The following is a 19,858-nucleotide window of genomic DNA, read 5'->3' as shown; positions in this document are numbered from 1 at the left end:
ATAATTCAAAGGAGGATGTGTGTAATTATATGCAAATAACTCTGCCATTTCATATAAGGGACTTGAGTATCCACGGATTTTGGTATCCAGGTGGAGTCCTGGAACCAGTCCCCTGCAGATACTGAAGGTTGATGATATATATGATGGAATAGTATTCAGCCACAAAGAAAGTAATGATGCACTAATAAATGCTACAGTGGAGAACACCTTGAAAACATTATGCTAAGGGAGAGGAGCCAGGCATAAAAGGTCACGTGCTGTATGATTCCATGTAGTAACTGAAATATCCAGTATAGGGAAATGCATAGAGATAGAAATCAGATGAGTGATTACCCGGAGCTGGGGGTGGGGGAAGAGGGAATGAGAGTTGCTGCTTAATGGAGACAGGGTTTTCTTTTGGGGTGATGAAACATTTTGGAACAAAATAGAGGTGGTTGTATGACATTGTGAACACACTAAGCGCCACAGAATTGTACACCTTAAAATGGTTAATTTTATGTTATGTAAATTTCACCTCAGTAGGAGAAAAAATTAATTAATGGAAAAGAGCTAGAGGGTCAGTGTGTCTCCCTCCGTCTAAAAGATCTACTCATGGGAGAGACCAAGTAGTCTGGAGAACCCGATTCTTGCTCCAGTCTTTTCCAAGCAGAATGCTAGGGAATAAATGTCCGTTTCCAAAACATGCTCTCAAATGGCTAACTTTGAGGGCACGACAGAAAATATCAGCACGTGTGATTTGATTAATAGGTAAATGGATCCATGTGGGGAATACGTTAGCATCTGAAAGATGGTCCACGCGATCCCTGTGCAGCATCGTGGTAAATGCAACTCTTCAGGCTTTCCCGAGATCACTGAAGCACCAAAGACAGGAAATAAAAAAGATGTATCAGGCAGGACTCCTTTGTTACAGAGGTAGGGAGGAAAAAGAGAAAGATAAATGGATTCTTCTCTGGGTGGTGGAGGGTAAACATAGGAGGTTTCGGAGATGAGATCCCTTCTCATCACATTCTTTTAAAGGTGATTTGGAAGGGAAAATACACCATGAAATCTCCATGTTTGCGGAGATACGAAACCTATGAAGATAAACTGCTCGGTATATCGGTGGGCAGAGAAGTGACAGATAAGGAGCAAGTACATTTACCAAAAATTCTTCCAGACTTATACGAATTTTATCTCTGAGGCTCCTGGTTACAAACCAGGAACTAGCCCTGAGATTAGTGTAAACTGATGCCTGACTATATACATCTATTGGGTTTCCTGTGAAAAGGGAGAAATGAAGGACTGCAAAATGTACAGAATCACTAAGTGGGGTCCTAGAAATAAGCCTAAAAAATGCGTTACCCCACTGTTTTCCTAAACCGTCGTGTGTTCTCAGTGGAAATGATCAGTGTGATTATGGCTAATGTACCTCAAGAATGGCAGACAAGTTGAGGAGCGTTCTGGCTTGAAAGATCAAGAAAATGAGAAGGCTCTCACAAAACGTGCTGGAAGCCTCCTCAGAATAGAAAGGTGAAGGTTCCTCAAAGGATTTAAAATAACCACGTGTAGACATCCTGAAAACGTGGTCTTGTTTACCAAAACCTTGAAAACCAAAATGACAGAGCATCCCTTGAAGGAGACGCTACAGCATAAATAAATAGAAGTGTCGCATCTGGGAGCAGGCAGGAAACTTTGAAATTCGTGCCTTCCTACAGGCAGCAGAAAATAAACTTTTCAAGATCTAGATTAGCTCGTGTTTTTATTCATTTCCTAAAAATTGATCGAGCACCAGACATCTGCTGGCACTCTCCCAGAGACTGGGGATACAGTGGTGAGGAAGACTTCATCTGGGCCCTTAAGGAAGGTACATGCCATTGGGGAAGCAGACAGTAAGACAGGCACAAACACGATAGCTACTCAAAGGGATTAGTGCTGAGCGGATGAGAAGGCTGTGTCTCTACACCACTGCCATGAACCAGGAAGTGGGGTGGTCCTCAGGCCAGGGAGGATAATCAAATGATGGGGTGGGAAGGACTGATCAAGGAAGGCTTTCTGAGAAAGTGAGCTTTGAAGGGAGACTTGAAAGAACTCAGAAGGAGGAGCCATGCAGATATCTCAGCTAAGAACATTTCAGACCAAGGGAAGCACAGTGAGAATACCCTGAGATGGAGAGAAGCCTGGCCTCTTTGAGGGACAGCAGACAAGTATGGCGAAGCCTCAGGAGCAGAGTCCGTGGAGGCTGGGAGGAGGTGAGATAGGCCATAACAAGGTTCCTCGTCAGCCATGGCAAGGAGCTGGATTACTGCTAAGTATAAAGGAAGTGGCAGATTTTAAGCAGAAGAGTAATGCGATTTGACTTGTGCTTGCAGACAGTGACTGGCTCCTGAGTGGAGGATGGATGTAAAGGGCCAAAGTGGAAGAGGGGAGACCTGTTTAGAGGCTGCTGGTTGCTGTAGGTCAGGCGCAAGGTGATACAGAGGTGTCAGTGGCGAGAAGAAGACGGATTGGAGGCAGAAAGGAAATCGACTGAAGATGGATCAGGTGTGAGGGAAGGACGGGAACCCTAGTGAAGCCTAGTGAGGTGTACGGTATGGCGCTCACCCGGATGCCACCCTCTGAAACTAGAGCACGCGTCTCGCCTGCCAACAGATCTCAGCCAGGTCCCTCTCTGAGACTGAACTTCAGCTAAAGACAGCCACCCTGCACCCAAGGTTACATCCCGGTGGACAGCCCACATCTAATGACTGGCCCAGGTGAGGTTATTAAGGCCCACATCCTGCAGCCCAAATTGAAACCACTCTGCAGAGGCATCCCAGCTCCAGAGCTCGCCCTTTGCGACAGCATCCCTGTTCAGTTTCTCCCTCCGCCCAGCCTGCTTCTGTCATTCCCAAGAGCGCTTGCTAATAAAGTTTCTGTATGCAGATGTTTCTTCCTAGAGTCTGCTTCCTGGGGATGGCATCTGTCCAGCTGATGGGGGATGGCTTCTTTAACCAATATGGGTGAAGCCTGAAGAGAAGGATAGTTTGGAGTGAAAATCAGGAGTTGTGTTTGCTCACGTTCACCTTAAGATGTCTAATTATATCCACATGCCGACAGAGTGATAGGTGCCATGTTAAGGGGTGGCTAGAATATTCTGGAGAAAAACCCAGACCCTCAAGGCAGACGGCAAAGAATACAGCCAGGCCTTCTCATCATAGAGGACTAGACTGAATTCCCATGAGTCTCTTCTACCATAGTTATTTTCAAGTTTGAGTGTTCCTAAGTCTGCTTCCTTTGTTCACAGAGAAGATAAAGTTTAAAACCCTTTGTATTTGGACTAAAATCCAAATTCCTTGCTCTCAAAACCATGCATAATATAGTCTTCCATTGGGCCAAGCTCTTCTTCCCACCACTTAGCCCCTGAATCACGACACAGTGATCCACGCTGTTCTTCATTCACAGGCTCAAAAATTCAGTCTTTCCCACCTCAGGGCCTTTGCACATACATTTCCTTTGCCTGGGATGCTCTTTTCACCGTTTGATTCCCCGTTTCTTATCCTCAGACCTCCTCTTTTTGATCATCTCCTCAGAGAGGAGTGACCACACTAATGGCATCCCACATTTTCTCTTAGTTCTTTGTTTCCTTCATAGTACTTCTCACGCTTTGTAATTATTTCATGTATTTATTGGTTTACTCAGACTTGAGTTTTGTTTATTTGGTCTGTCTCTCCAATTAGAAATCCCCCATGAGGGTAAGGACTTAATTCACCATTCTATCCATGTGCCCAATAAATATTGGTTGACTCATAACTTCATATTTTAGATTTTTTTTTTTTTTTCGGTACGCAGGGCTCTCACTGTTGTGGCCTCTCCCATTGCAGAGCACAGGCTCCGGACGCGCAGGCCCAGCGGCCATGGCTCACGGGCCCAGCCGCTCCGCGGCATGTGGGATCTTCCCTGACCGGGGCACGAACCCGTGTCCCCTGCATCGGCAGGCGGACTCTCAACCACTGTGACACCAGGGAAGCCCCCATATTTTAGATATTCTTTCCAGGGATGAGGAAAAAATACAATACATACATGGATTAAACACCTCCTATAGGCCAGCTTCTGTGCTCACAAATTCTATTACCTCTTTCAGCCCTTCCAACAGTTCTGTAATGTACGTATTATTATTTATCCATCCTTTAGAGGAGGCATCCGAGGCTCAGAGAGATCATTTGGCATTCCCAACGTCATGCAGCTCCTCGTGGAGTTGAGATTCCAATCGTCATGCAGCTCCTCGTGGAGTTGAGATTCCAATCCAGACGTACCTCGCTCCAAAGCCTGTACATTTTCCATTAAACCGTAATTTGCGTGTTCCTTCAGCAGACATTTGTTGAACACGTACTATGGACAGAGAAGAATACTAGGAAGCAAAAGATATAGGACCTGCTGTGGAGAAGCTTGTAATTTGACTGGAGAGACAAGGCAAACACACAGGACAGATGTAATAGCGTGAAGCAGAATATGATAAAGGGACATACTGTAAGGTTCCTTCCAGCTCGAAAATTCTTTGACTCTCTGAATGGTACAGGCAGTAAACACAGCAGGAGAAGTCATTCTGCTCCTTGATTGTATCTGATGGCATGCATTCTGTCTGCATCCACCTCTGGCTGCCAGTGAACACAAATGCAAGTCTGTTTCAGATGGCTGTCTCTGCACTCCCATATTATAGTGTAGGGTAGATTCAAGGTCAAGTTTGAAGTCACCATATTATAGTGTATGGTGGATTCAAGGTCATGTTTGAAATCAAAGTCAGAAGTCTTCGGTTTTTTTCCTCTACTATATTAAGACTCTTACCAATTAACTTGAAAAAAGTCAAGAAGTGAACAACTGGCGGGGGGCGGGGGCGGTGGTTTGAGGGAGGGCGAAGACTCCTTATCTCATCCCAAAGACTCTGAAGTGGATTTGCTCACAAAACACCAGGTTTCTTTAGTGACCTCCTGAGACTTTGCCTGTCACACTGAACAGCATATCATTTCATAGGGGGAAAAGAAAAACAAAGTGTTTCCATGAGAAAGGCTATGTTATATCACAGTGTGACGCTATTTAAATATCAAGCTTCTGTTTAGAAAATGGAAGGCAATAAATTGAGTTGCTAATTATTCCAGCTGTGAGTATTTTTGGTATGACTGCACATTTTGAAGAGGGCAAAATAGAGGATCTTCCTGTTGCTCATGGCATATGCAAATGTAATGACGGTCCCCTCTGATCTAAAAGGTTCAGGGGTCAGAAACCTTGAAAGCCTATTTCTCATTGCATCAAAATTGGTTTGAGTCTAAGCTTAGGGACTCATGATATGAAATGGGCTTTTCATTATACTAATTGGGTTATTGGCTGCTTCTGCAAACTTGGGAAGTAGCAGTGTTTTTTAAACATTTTTAAAGTTTTGTTTTTAAAGCAACAGTTCACCTCTCAACCCAAGCATAAATTCCCAACCGGAAGAGAAGAAACATATTAGTGATGTCCTCCATCCCTTCCCTTCCTAATAAAATTATTTTTGAGGGGTGGAGCTGCCAGCAGTGCTCTAGTCACTGTGCTAATTAGGACAACGCATTCACTTTACATATATTTTAAATGAGCTGGGCCCTGTGTAGGTCAGGGAGATCTAGTAAAGAGCAAGATATACATGATTCCTGCCTTCAAGCGATTAATAGCTACATTTATTGATCACTCACTGGACGTCAAGCTCAGTGTTAAGGCTTTCACGTAAATAAATTCATCCAATCCCCCAACAAGCCTATAAAGTAGGCACGAGCCATCTTTCCCTTTAAAGGTGAGGCCACAGGGACTTAGAGGGGTAAGTAACTTGCCCAATGCCAGGATCCAAACCTTGGTTGTCCAGGTTCAGAATCTGTACACTCAATACCTTACTGGTTTCAAAAAGAATTAAATTAATAATAATAAGAGAATGTTTATATATAGGGAAAAGTCTGACTCTAAACATCAAATGTTTACCAGTCTCTCTCAGAGTACGGGAGACCTTTGCTTTCTGTTTTTTTTTTTTAACTTATATACTTGGTCTTTCTTTTGTAATGTGTACCTCTTACATTTGCAAATAGGAAAATAAAGGCACAACACTTAAAAGATTGCTTAGTTTTGCTATTCAAAAAGTGGCTGGGGGGCTTCCCTGGGCGTCCAGTGGTTAAGACTCCGTGCTTCTAATGCAGGGGTGTGGGTTCGATCCCTGGTTGGGGAACTAAGATCCCACATGCTGCATGGCACCGGTAATAAATAAATAAATAAATAGTGGCTGAACAGTATGGTATCCAACATCATCGTTCTCATTATCTCATGGTTTTTCCATCTCATCCTGGAAGCTTCTCTCTTTTTCTATTTTCTTTTTCTTTTTCTCTGCATGCCCTATGTGTGTCTCTCTCTCTCTCTCTCTCTCTCTCTCTCTCTCTCTCTCTCCCCCCCCATCTCACCCACCCTTCGAGTTTCCCCTCTACCGCCACCATTCCTTCTCAGATTGGAGAGCACAATAGCGATGCCAGAAAGTGTGGTGGTTATTTAACCTCTCTCCAGCTAAAGGTTTTATCATATCTCCTGAAAATCTAATTATAGCACCTTTACATGCTACAGTACCCTTTATGGGCTGCCTCTTTTAAAAAATTTTTTATTTTTTCCTTTACCATCTTTATTGGAGTATAATTGCTGTACAATGGTGTGTTAGTTTCTGCTGTATAACAAAGTGCATCAGCTATACGTATACATATGTCCCCGTATCTCCTCCCTCTTGCGTCTCCCTCCCACCCTCCCTATCCTACCCCTCTAGGTGGTCACAAAGCACCGAGCTGATCTCCCTGTGCTGTGCGGCTGCTTCCCACTAGCTATCTGTTTTACATTTGGTAGTGTATGTATGTCACTGCCACTCTCTCACTTTGTTCCAGCTTACCCTTCCCCCTAAGTCAGAAAGAGAAAAACAAATACCGTATGCTAACACATATATATGGGCTGCCTCTTGATTAAACTAACTCCTTTAGACACAATAAACCTGGTGCTTCAAAGGGCATGGCCAGCGCCAGTGAGATGGGATGGGATCTTCTGTACTGATCACCACCCCCCAGCTCCTGGTGTACTTCTGCCTCTCTCCTTTCTCTGGCTTTTTACCAAATTTCAGCAACAGCCTGTATGATACTCAAAATCTTTCAGGGGTTAATGGATGGCGTACCAATACTTTCATCCGCTACTCTGAATACCTCTGAGTTTGTTTTCTGGAGAAGTCAATTTTCTCGGTAGAGCAACAATCAATACCTGTTTCCCTGATAACCAGAGCTGCTTTTTTGCACACGGTGCTACCTGGAGACCATTCAAGGCGTTCACTCGGTTTCAAGGAGAACGTTGGCTGCGGCTGACTTCATGAGCAAAGACAGCGGCTGCACTGTTGTCATTAGTCGTCCTGGATAGTTGCATGGTGCTCTGTGATGAGAGAGCGGGATCCAGATTGAGAGAGAGCGAGAGGAAGGAAACAAAAACTTGTCCTCTGTACAGTTGTTTCTCTAGTACATTTCCTTTTCGAAGCCCTGCTGGGAGTTCACCCTGGGAATACAGCTAAACCAAGAAAAAAGAGGGCGACTGCCTCTTAGGATCCCACTGGTTGCAAGCTGAAAACCAAAATGGTACTTGGTGTTAAGGGATTTTCCATATTTGTTTCTTTGGTAGGTTTTCAGGTTAATGAGTGAGTTTATTCACAATTGACTCAGGAGAGAAGGAAGAGAAATCTTTTGTTGGGGCCTCAAGTAATTTAGCCAGCCACTGCTTCTCAAAGCTTCTGCTCTAGATCAGTCGAACTCCATCTCTATCGCAAGAATAAAATAAAAATGCACAGTGAAATATACAAGCAGCTCATGCAGCTCAATATCAAAAAACAAACAACCCAATGCAAAAAGAGAAAGAAGACCTAAATAGACATTTCTCCAAAGAAGATATACAGATTGCCAACAAACACATGAAAGGATGCTCAACATCACCAATCATGAGAGAAATGCAAATCAAAACTACAATGAGGTATCACCTTATGCCAGTCAGAATGGCCATCATCAAAAAAATCTACAAACAATAAATGCTGGAGAGGGTGTGAAGAAAAGGGAACCCTCTTGCACTGTTGGTGGGAATGTAAATTGATACAGCCACTATGGAGAACAGCATGGAGGTTCCTTAAAAAACTAAAAATAGAGCTACCATACGACCCAGCAATCCCACTACTGGGCATAGACCCTGAGAAAACCGTAATTCAAAAAGAGTCATGTACCACAATGTTCATTGCAGCTCTATTTACAATAGCCAGGACATGGAAGCAACCTAAGTGTCCATCGACAGATGAATGGATAAAGAAGATGTGGCACATATATACAATGGAATATTACTCAGCCATAAAAAGAAAGGAAATTGAGTTATTTGTAGTGAGGTGGATGGACCTAGAGTCTGTCATACAGAGTGAAGTAAGTCAGAAAGAGAAAAACAAATACCGTATGCTAACACATATATATGGAATAATAATAATAAAAAAAAGGTTCTGAAGAACCTAGGGGCAGGACAGGGATAAAGACGCAGATGAAGAGAATGGACTTGAGGACATGGAGAGTGGGAAGAGTAAGCTGGAACGAAGTGAGAGAGTGGCATGGACATATATACACTACCAAATGTAAAGCAGATAGCTAGTGGGAAGCAGCCGCACAGCACAGGGAGATCAGCTGGGTGCTTTGTGACCACCTAGAGGGGTAGGATAGGGAGGGTGGGAGGGAGATGCAAGAGGGAGGGGATATGGGGATATATGTATACGTATAGCTGATTCACTTTGTTATACAGCAGAAACTAACACACCATTGTAAAGCAATTATACTCCAATAATGATGTTTAAAAAAAAATGCACGGTGTTTTTAATTGATGGGGTCCTTCTTACATGGATGTGAGGCATGAGTTTCTTGTTTGTTAGACTTCTTTTTAAAATCTTCCATGGTTGTTTCATCAGAGAAAAAGGTATGCCCTTAATTTTCTAAGCCAATCTGAAGCAAAAGCCTGGTTTGCCAAGATTCTGCCTCAAAACTGCATGCCTTTGCTGTTATGTAAAGCGCATGGGGGAATGGCTGTTAGGTTTGCGTGCTCTCTCATAGTTTTTATTAAACAGTTTTGTTTTCACAAGAGGAGAAGTGGTGACATGTACTAAAAAGATTGATAGTTTAGGGTGAAGTGATGATTACTTTATTCTAAGAGCTCACTGGGACCGAGGGTACAGAACAGAGGACAGAGAGGAACCATCCTTCCTTAGCTTTACTACTCAATTCGACAGCCAGCCTCTGAGCCCCTAACCTGTGCCGAGCAGAATGCTGGCTCCCGGGACTGAAGCTTTGATAACCCACGCGGCTACGAAGGAAAGATGTATGCACGCAAAAAAAGAAGTATTATTTTTTTGTGCAACATCAAGGGCTGATTTTCTCTCTCCCTCAAGTGTTAGCAAACTCCAAGGACAGCACTTTAGGGGCCCCTCATTTGCCTTTCCTTTCCGAGGCACAAGTGGCCGATTCTGAGAGCAATTGAGTTGTGCTTGAAGAATGTCAAGTGCATTTGGAAACGACACATTTCTGCTGATGCCTGGAGTCCTGAGCTGAGCTACTTCCATGGCCGACTGCTGGGAAGACGTTCGGTTGGGGCATCACAAATGATCCCTTGGAGCACCCTCAGCCTGCCCCTGAGGGGGAAAAGCTGTCTTAATAGCCAGTTCAGGAAAAATCCGGAGAAGTTCCCTAAGCCTTCCGGGTCCTCCCATTGACCATCTGGCCAGGCCATCACCTTGTGGGTCTTGCTTCATTTTATTTCTCTTTATTCCTGCTTCATGTGACTGCGACCTTTGGGTGAATCAGAGCTTGCATTTTTTCAACTTGTTACTATGAAAATTTTCAAACATTCAGAAAAGTTGGAAGTATAGTACTACATAAAAAAAACCACCCAGTTTCAACAATTGCTATCATTTTGCCACGTGTGCCTTATATATCTATATAGAGAGAGATCTTTTGTCTGAGTCATTTGAAAATAAGTTTTGACATGACATGTCACGCCTAAAGACATCAGCATTCGAAACTTGCATTTTAAAAAATATATCTAGTAACCATCTAGTGTGTTCTGGATAAGTCAGACGTATTTGAAAGTTGCAAAGACGGTTAGGGTAGAGTTTCTTAAACTTTATCGTACATTAGAATCACTTAGGAAGCTTCTTCACCAATACACTCCCAGACCCCAGGCCTAGGTCTGGATGCAGCCCAGGAATTTGTACTTTTCTAGCAGAGCCTTCAGGTGATCCTAAAGCAGGTATTTATGGGACGTAATCTAAAGATCGCTTCTTTAGAATCTTTCTTTTTTTTTTTTTTTTTTTTTTTTTTTTCGGTACGCGGGCCTCTCACTGTTGAGGCCTCTCCCGTTGCGGAGCACAGGCTCCGGACGCGCAGGCTCAGCGGCCATGGCTCACGGGCCCAGCCGCTCCGCGGCATGTGGGATCTTCCCGGACCAGGGCACGAACCCGTGTCCCCTGCGTCGGCAGGCGGACTCTCAACCACTGCGCCACCAGGGAAGCCCTAGAATCTTTCTTTTTTTATTTGCTGAATGTAGTCTTCTAGAGATTCATAACAGCAGGGTGTAACTGTATTGTGTGAGGAGACTACATGTCTTTGGTACTCTGATTTAATAATTCTAAGGACCAGAAACTAGAAACAAGGGATGTGATAACTAAATGAGTTTCATTTAACAGTGATCATTAGAGACACCACAGTACCAATGAGCGGCCTGAGAGATGTATCCTGGAAAAGATAATACAGTGCCAAAAAGTATACAGGTTGTTTTTGGTCTGTGGCAGGATCTGGCCTCGTATGTATAAATATAGACACTTGCCTGTATGAACTATGCAAACTTATAAATCTGTTTGGAAAATAAGAGTCAACATGGCAGAAGGAATCCTAATTTCAGAATTCAAAATGTTCACAGTATTGTCCTTTTAGCATTCATGATTTTGGCCTTGGGAACGTTGCAGGTCTTTCACTCAACAAAGATTTGTTGACTTCCTTCTTTGTGCCAGGCTCTATTCTAGATGTTAGGATACAGTGATGAACACATCAGACAAACCCAATTATTTTGGACTTCATAGAAATTCAGTTCTAATGATGGAGGCAGACAGTAAATAGCACAAATGCATATACCCTGAAGAAGAATAAAGCAGTTATAACAGGATAGAGAATGACAGAGAAAAAAGTAAGGGAGGCAGGAAAGATCTCTCTGGGAAAGTGACTCTGGAACAGAATGTTGAATGATATGAAGAAACGAATTGTGCAGCTATTTCCAGGCAAAGGGAACAGCAAGTGCAAAGGCCCTGAGGCAGGAATATGTTGGATGTGATATGATGAGGACTAGCAAAAGGACAGTGTAACTCATGGAGGGGAGGAGGATAAAGTGGAGGAAGATACAGTTGGAGAGGTGGCCAGAGGGCAGATCATGCAGGGAATTGTAGGCCATGGGAAGGATTTCTGATTTTATTCTAAGTATTATTGGAAGCCTTTTCTTTTACTTTCCTTCCTTCTTTCCTTCCCTCCTTCCCTTCCCCTCCCTCCCTCCTTTCTTTCTTTCTTTCTTTCTTCCTTCCTTCCTTCCTTCCTTCCTTCCTTCCCTTCCTTCCTTCCTTCCTTCCTTTCCTTCCTTCCTTCCTTCCTTCCTTCCTTTCCTTCCTTCCTTCCTTCCTTCCTTCCTTCCTTCCTTCCTTCCTTCCTTCCTTCTTTCTTGGAGAAGGGGATGGTGATGACATTTGACATAATCTGACTGTCTTTTTAGAAGGAAGTATGAAAAATAGATTGGATTGTCAAGGGAACAGTGTTAGGATCTCATGAAGCAATCATGAAGCAATCCCAGTTAAGTCCCTACATACGAACGAGTTCCGTTCTGAGAGCTCTTTCATAAGTCCAGTTTGTTCATAAGTCCAGCAAAGTTAGCCTGGGTACCCAACTAACACAGTCAGCTATATAGTACTGTACTGTAATAGGTTTATAATACTTTTCACACAAATCATACATTAAAAAAACACAAAAAAAGAAAACATTTTTAATCTTATGGTACAGTACCTTGAAGAGTACAGTCGTACAGTACAATAGCTGGCATACAGGGGCTGGCATCGAGTGAACAGGCAAGGAGAGTTACTGACTGGAGGAGGGAGAGGAGGTGGGAGATGGTGGAGCTGAAGGATCGTCAGCAACAGGAGACGGAGGGCAGGCTGCAATTTCACTCACGCCTGACATGGATGGCACAGGTTCTGGGCTTGAAATAAAGATACTGTACCACTGTACTCTCTACAGTATTTTATAGTAAAGTACACAAAAGCACAACCACTCGTAGAGGATGCACGCGTGTGACAACATACGTGAGACACGTGAACTAACTTACGTGATTGGACAGGCAAACACGTGTTCGCACCTTTGAAAGTTCACAACTTGAAGGTTCGTGTGTAGGAGACTTACTATATAAGAAATAGTAATCATATTGTTCTATTATTTCTTATAAATGGGTGCATTAAAAAATAACTAAAGTCAATTTAAACTTCTTAATCTTCATCTTGTGATTTCTCTCATGTTGCTAAAACATTCCTGCTTTCACTTTATTGATTCTGTCCACAACTGTGACTGATGTTGTGGCCCTGCTGTTTAGATTCTGGAAGTACCAAGATAGTAATACCGCTGTCAAGTGTAAATTTGGTTTGGGACAGACACGTTAAACATATTTACATAACATAACATAGTATATAATATGTTATATATTATTTATATAAGTATTGTTTGTATATACATTTATATATATATGCACACACACATATATAAACAAGTATATAAATAGCTTCTTGGGTGCACAAAGTGACGGGGTGCTTGGGCTTGAGGGGAAGGTTGGAATAGGTTTCCGAGGTCGTTGGCAGGTGAGTAGGAGTTGGGTGGGGTGGGATGGGTGGGAAAGAAAAAGAAAAGCCATTCCAGAAAGCATTACACATCATCGACAAAGGCACCGTGGCATGAACAGACTCGTTACGGAGCACTGTGTCTGTTTGGTGTGGCTGAAGTGTGGAGTTCATGGGAGCTGGAAGCATAAGGTTGGAGACGAGGATAAAAAGGCTGAGTAGTGGTTGTAAGAGTGTGGTCCCGTATTGAGATTTGGGTTTCCTCTTCTAAGTACTGGAGAATCCCTAGGGATTTATAAGTGAGGGCGTGATGGAATTTGTGGTTTGGGAAGAGAAGTAGCAGAGGGATGAAGGAGAGGGTTGGTGGGAGAAGTTTTCAGAAATAAAATGAAAGGGATCTTTAACCCATCGTGTAGGAGAAGATGAGGGAAAGGAGGAGGTAAAGATGACGATTGTGTCCTAGACGACTGGAGTCAGGAGGAGTGTGATTGGGGAGGGGAAGGAAAAGAGTCTGTGTTTGGTTGCAACTTGTTCAAGAGAATTAAGGAAGGCAGAGGAAGACATGCCCAATACACAATTGGAATGTGGGTCTCAGGAAAGAACTTGAGCTAGAAATGGAGATCTGGGGACTCCAGCCCCATCAGTGATGGCTGAAGCCAGGGGAATGGGTGAGATCTCTGTTGGAGTGAGAACTGGTGTTCGTATATTTGTAAACACTCATTAATGACGGCTTACAATGTCCGTATATTCCTCTAAGTTTGATTCCCTGTTTTTACTACCCACTCTTGGAGAATTGTCCAAGAAGTAAACTTGAAGTAGTTCTAAGTCAAATCCCAGAGTTCTTCCACCACCCTGGCTTTCTGGTGTGTATATGTTCTAGCTTAATTATAAGGCAGTGGACTATTATCTATGATCTGGAGAACTCTTCAGGTGTTTGCTCAACGTTTGTCAGGCTTTAAATGTAGAACTCGTGTTTCAGCCTCCTTATATTCTCTGAAGAATTAAGAATCAATGCTGTTTGTAGGGCATCGAGTACTTACGATGAAACACACCCTTGGTTAAGTGGTTGTCCTACGTGATGGTGTGAAATCCCCCACAACAACCTGTGCTATTCTTACTCCCACTTTACTCCATTTTACCCATGAGGAAATGGAGGCTGTCAAGAGCAGCGTCAGGTAACTTACATGAACTTCCTTGTCCAGGAATGGCACTGCCAGGACTCCGACCTAGATGAATCTTGCTCCAAAGTGCCTCCTTGGGACACAACGCCTACTGCCTCCTCCTCCAAAGGCTCTTTTTATCAGGAGCATTCAAAGACATCTATTGGACAGGGAGTACAAACCTTACTTATAGAATCAAACCTCTTGGCTGTGTTCAGATCATTGAACATTCTTATAGCACAAATAAAGTTGTTTTTTTTTTTAATGCCATTTTTTAGTTCCACTGAACATCAGAAGTTTTTAATTTATTTATTTATTTTGGCTGTGTTGGGTCTTCATTTCTTTGCGAGGGCTTTCTCCAGTTGCGGCGAGCGGGGACCACTCTTCATCGTGGTGCGCGGATCTCTCATTGTCGTGGCCTCTCTTGTTGCGGAGCACAGGCTCCAGACGCGCAGGCTCAGTAGTTGTGGCGCATGGGCTTAGCTGCTCCGCGGCATGTGGGATCCTCCCAGACCAGGGCTCGAACCCGTGTCCCCTGCATTAACAGGTAGATTCTCAAACACTGCGCCACCAGGGAAGCCCCCACAAATAAAGTTTTAAGTATTGGTTGTTTATTTTGATGTTAGCCATGCTAAATAATTCACTAATCAGATACTCATTTTCTGACACGGTTGTTAATGATCTCAGGCTCCTTTGATCTTTGTCAAGAATTAAAATACTTTCAGGGGCTTCCCTGGTGGCGCAGTGGTTGAGAGTCCACCTGCCGATGCAGGGGACACGGGTTCGTGCCCCGGTCGGGGAAGATCCCACATGCCACGGAGCGGCTGGGCCTGTCAGCCATGGCCGCTGAGCCTGCGCGTCCGGAGCCTGTGCTCCCCAGCGGGAGAGGCCACAACAGTGAGAGGCCCGCGTACCGCAAAAAAAAAAAGAATTAAAATACTTTCAAAGTTTTATCTGGAAGCAGCCAAGATACAAATATTTGTAAGGACAGCGATCTTGCCTCAGAATCCCACTGGGAAAGCCTGCTAACCACCATATGCAAGGAGAATGTGGTATAGTAAGTCCCGTTAGAGCTTTTAGCGTCAGGCAGACCGGAGTTTAAGGCCCAGTGACACCGCATGCTAACTCTGGGCTTTGGTTTTCTTGTTTGTAAAACTAAGGTAAAAATAGTATTCACTTCATAGGGTCACCGTGAGATTTAGTTTCAAGTAAAACATTTAGCATTATGACCCATAGTGCGTGTGGTCCATAAATATAATTGCACCTAATGAAAACTTGAAGGGAAAGGAAATACCTGTATAACATTTTAAAATCTTAGAATTGAAACTGAGTAAATTCGTAAAACAATGAGGGAGCTTCATTTATTCATTCAAGTCGCCCCTACATGCTGAACTGGCGTTGGGTCCTGGGACCATAAAAATGAACAAGGAACAAACTAAGACACAGCCCCCAGCCTCCACGTGGTCAGACTCTAGACTCTACTGAACCCGTGCTTTGAAATCCACTAGATATTTTCCGGAAGGCGAGTCATTTTAAACAAGGTGTGGCACGGCACCTTTGAAGTTTCAGAAATGGCACACATAAGAGGGAGAAAATCTATTGTGGGAGAATTGATGGTCTTTGATGTGTCCTTAGAGTGACAGGCTCCTGACCCCTGAGGAAGGATTCTATTAAGGGTCAACAGTACAGCGCATTATCCTGTTGACATACCATAGTTCTAGATAAGGGGCACCTTGTTCAGTTGGCAGACAAAGATATTTCCAAAGAAAGAATTGTGATCTTGAAAGCAAACTTGCGGTTACCAAAGGGGAAAAGGGTGGGGGAGAGGTAAATTAGAAGTTTGGGATTAACAGATATACACTACTATATATAAAATAGATAAACAACAAGGATTTACTGTATAGCACAGGGAACTATGTTCAGTGTCTTGTAATAACCTATGATGGAAAATAATCTGAAAAAGAATATATATACATGCATATAGATATGTATGTTTATATATAATCACTGTGCTGTACGCCTGAAACTAACACAGCATTGTAAGTCAACTATACTTCAATTTAAAAAAAAAAAAAAAGGATGCGGAAAATAAAAAATGACCTAGAGGGGTAGTCTCAGAACAGGAGGCAAGTGAAAGGGGAAAACAGCCCAGAAAGAAGGCTCAAGAGAGACAGTTTAGGATGACACTTAAGAGCACAGACTTCAGTATAAGACAGAGCTTGGGGTTTAAATCCTTGAACGGTTGCTTGACTTTGCCAAGCCTGATTTCTCATATCTTAAATGGGGATATTATAATATTTAGTTTGTAAATAGTTGTGACAACATATTTCAAGTGCCTTTTTTTTTTGATTGACGTACAGTTGGTTTACAATGTTAATTTCTGCTGTACAGCAAAGCAATTCAGTTATACATACATATATTCTTTTTCATATTCTTTTCCATTATGGTTTATCCCAGGATATTGAATATAGTTCCCTGTGCTATACAGTAGGACCTTGTTGTTTATCCATCCTATATATAATAGTTTGCATCTGCTAACCCCAAACTCCCAATCTATCCCTCCCCTCTCCCTCCCCTACCCCTTCCCCACCCTTGGCAACCACAAGTCTGTTCTTCAAGTGCCTTTAAATAATAGGCCCCAATACCTGATAGAGCTCAGCACCATCTTCACCATATCATGGCCAGCATCTCTGAGTGAGCAATAGTAACTCAGTTTCCATATTTGCTTTGCATATGTTGCAGGATTATTGTGGAAGATAAAATCCAGAGGTATATGTGAAAACATGAAATGATGTGAGTTTATGGAATTAGTTTATGTCACCATCAAATGTAACATTCGCCCCTTTGCCCATGACACGGTTGGGTAGATAATCAGAACTATATTAATGCTATAGAAAGCAGAGTGGGGGAAAAAAAGCAGCTGGATGGTCCTCAATAGCCACGATGTGGATCCTGACCCTTTCCCTTTCCCTGACAGGCACTTCCTCTTCAAGACGTCCTCGGGAAGCACACCCCTGTTTAGCAGCTCCTCTCCGGGATACCCTTTGACCTCAGGAACCGTTTACACACCACCACCCCGCCTGCTGCCCCGGAATACCTTCTCCAGGAAGGCCTTCAAGCTGAAGAAGCCCTCCAAATACTGCAGCTGGAAATGCGCCGCCCTGTCGGCCATCGCCGCGGCCCTCGTCTTGGCCATCCTGCTGGCGTATTTCATAGGTAAGTCAGGGCAGCTGTGAGCAGGTGGGGGCCATGTCGCCGACTTGTGAATGTAGAGGGCCTCTGTTGTCTGTACCGTTGGCTTGTTGGCTCCTGAAAGATGTAAAAATGAGTGATGGATGGGAGTGCTTTTTTCCTCCTGAAATCCATTTCAGTCTGATGAGTTTCTCCTTCATGATTCTAAATGACATTTATCAGAAGTGAAATTAAGCATCCTTACTGTATTCTCTCTTGGAGATAAGTTGAAAATTGTCATTCCTGCCAACCCATCCCTCACTCCTCAAGTAGCCTTCTGGTCTCCTCCATCTTGGATTTTAACCCAGGTCTTTGCTCTGACATTCACGCAGCATTGGTTAACTTCAGACAAAAACCAAATAGAAGAAGCAAAGCAAATCAGCATGCCTAGAACATCATATTGGATGGAAAGCCAAAGCAGCTAGATGATTTTTAGAGCTGGAGAACAGAAACAGGATAGAGAGGCTAGAGCACCCAACCAGGTCTTCACAGGGAATCAGGTCACCCAGACCCAGTGGATCTTGCCCAAGTCCCCTCCTTTGCCTCTGTCCCTGTAGCCTCAAGTCTCATCCCACGTGCTGCTGAATCTGAGTCAGGTGCACCTCCCACGCCAGCTGTGATTCTGGGTGGGAGCTCAGGGTATGACTTGGTGAAGTTTGCTGGGGTGAAGCAAAACAGATTGGTGAAGTTGCTGGGGTGTCTTTCTTTGAATGCCAGGGATGCTGATTTGCATCCGTGGGATGTGGCCTTGTAACTATGGGAAGCAGCAGATGCCAAGAGTTCAGGGACAGGGTGCCCCATGCATTTGAGCATCCTGGGCTAGACACAAAGCCTGCTCGCAGCTCCTGGCCGCAACGAGGTGCCCTCAGCACTGCTACTTTGTCACCTGAACTTGCGAGCGGCAGGTCTCCTGGCCCGGGCCGAGGCCACGGTGACATTTGTTAAAGTTGATTTAAAACACTTGGTGGTTCTGGCTTGGTCTCAGGGCCGCTCTGTCAGGCCTCTCCAGTTTGGCTGTGCCGCGTTGCAAAGCAAACCTATAACCCAGCAGCAGAAAGAGACCGGCTCTAAATCAGCTCGTAACACTTACGCTGAAACCCTTCCTCTTTCCAAGAGGGAAAATAAAAACCAACCCTAACCATTCTGGTTTTGCCCTTTCTCCCAGTGTAAGCCCTCCCTTCTCTCTCACACTTCCTTCATCCTCCGGCAGCCAGCAAGAGAATAAGCTGGCCCAGAACTTCCCAGACCATTGTGCCCAAGCTTGCCTGATGGCAGAGGAGGGGGACTGTGCTCCCCCAGAGATCTGGGGCCCTGCCCAAGGCAAACCATGACAGGCCAAGAACTGATACGAGGTTTTCACTCTCTCCCATAATGTTGCTATGCTCATCTTAATAGAGAAAAAGGTGTTTTTGCAGTCCTCATCAGTTGCATCTCTCAGGAATGGCCTCTAGAAGTAAGAAAATTGACACTCCAGGGAAACGCACCATGTTTACCTGGGGCTTTGCAAACACCTTTGTGCTCTAAACCCCAGCTCTACGTGTGGGCTGAGGTCAGATACCCACACACCCCTAGTTGAAGGTCATGTCTGCTTCTCACTTACCTCTTGATGAAGGATGGAGTCATGGATTGACTCGAGGAGGGGGAAGGGCATCTGTTGCACCCTCAATCACTTGAGTGGAATCTTTTGTATCATTAAAGGTAGTTTTGTGTGCTTCCCCAGGTAGCTGTTGGGGAGGAGAAGGGGAGGGGTTGGTGGAAGCAAATTGAACATGCCTTTGGGGTCCTGGCATGATTCAGCTTTGTGTCAGAAACTTCAAAAAGGGTCCATGAGCTCACCTCTCAGGCTTATTGTTCTGCTGGGCCGGTGGGCACCATGGAGAGGCCCAAATATGGAAATTTGAGGCACTGCCTGCCTCTGCCAATACCGTCCCTTGTGTACCTCCTTCTGCACTCGCAGGAGAGGGATAGATGGCTAGTGCCTGAGTTATCAAGCTTGATAGTTAAAATATAATAGCTTTCTGTAGGGTGATCATGGAAAACCCTGTAGCGAGAGTTTAATGGTTTAATTGGGTGTGTAACTTGTAAATGATGGATTAGGAAACATATGTATCCTCAGTCTGGAGGCTACTGGAAGCTGGACCCGAGCATCTTAGGATGGCTTATTAGTTTATAATCCATCACTTCCTATTATGTATGCTTTAGGTAAGATTATGCTTCGACCCTGGAGTACTGAAAAATTGCTTATGACTCAAAATGAGTGATGGAATGGGCCGATTCACCCAGCAGTAGTGGTGGTGCATAGAGGGCTACAGGGCTACTCTCCAGAGGTGATGACGGGTCCGCAAGTATGGTGAGGGGTCCCGATCTGGAGGACTGGTCGTGACCCCAGGGATGCCTTTCTCCTTAGCTTTAACAAAGTTGTTCTCTTTCTGGGTCTTGGTTTCCTAAGTAAAACCTGGGAGTATGATGGTTATTAACGTTCAGAAACTCCAGAGTATGGTGAGGATTAATTAATGTGTATAAATCACTTTAAAGATGAAAGGCA

General features: G+C 44.0%; 1 protein-coding gene across 9 annotated transcripts in view; it reads left to right on the top strand.

Annotated features, from left to right (window-relative positions):
- Window positions 1–19,858, top strand: part of TENM2 (teneurin transmembrane protein 2) — a 714,433-nt gene that overhangs the window by 409,021 nt on the left and 285,554 nt on the right. For all 9 annotated transcript variants that reach the window (XM_067732909.1, XM_067732913.1, XM_067732908.1 and 6 more), the window contains one exon: window positions 17,060–17,298. In XM_067732909.1, the coding sequence (XP_067589010.1) occupies window positions 17,060–17,298 (239 nt within the window). The remainder of the gene's footprint in view (window positions 1–17,059; window positions 17,299–19,858) is intronic.

Source organism: Pseudorca crassidens, chromosome 3 (assembly GCF_039906515.1).
Source record: "Pseudorca crassidens isolate mPseCra1 chromosome 3, mPseCra1.hap1, whole genome shotgun sequence".
Classification (NCBI taxonomy): domain Eukaryota; kingdom Metazoa; phylum Chordata; class Mammalia; order Artiodactyla; family Delphinidae; genus Pseudorca; species Pseudorca crassidens.
Note: the sequence above shows the minus strand (reverse complement) of the source record. Positions and strands in the feature narration are given on the sequence as shown.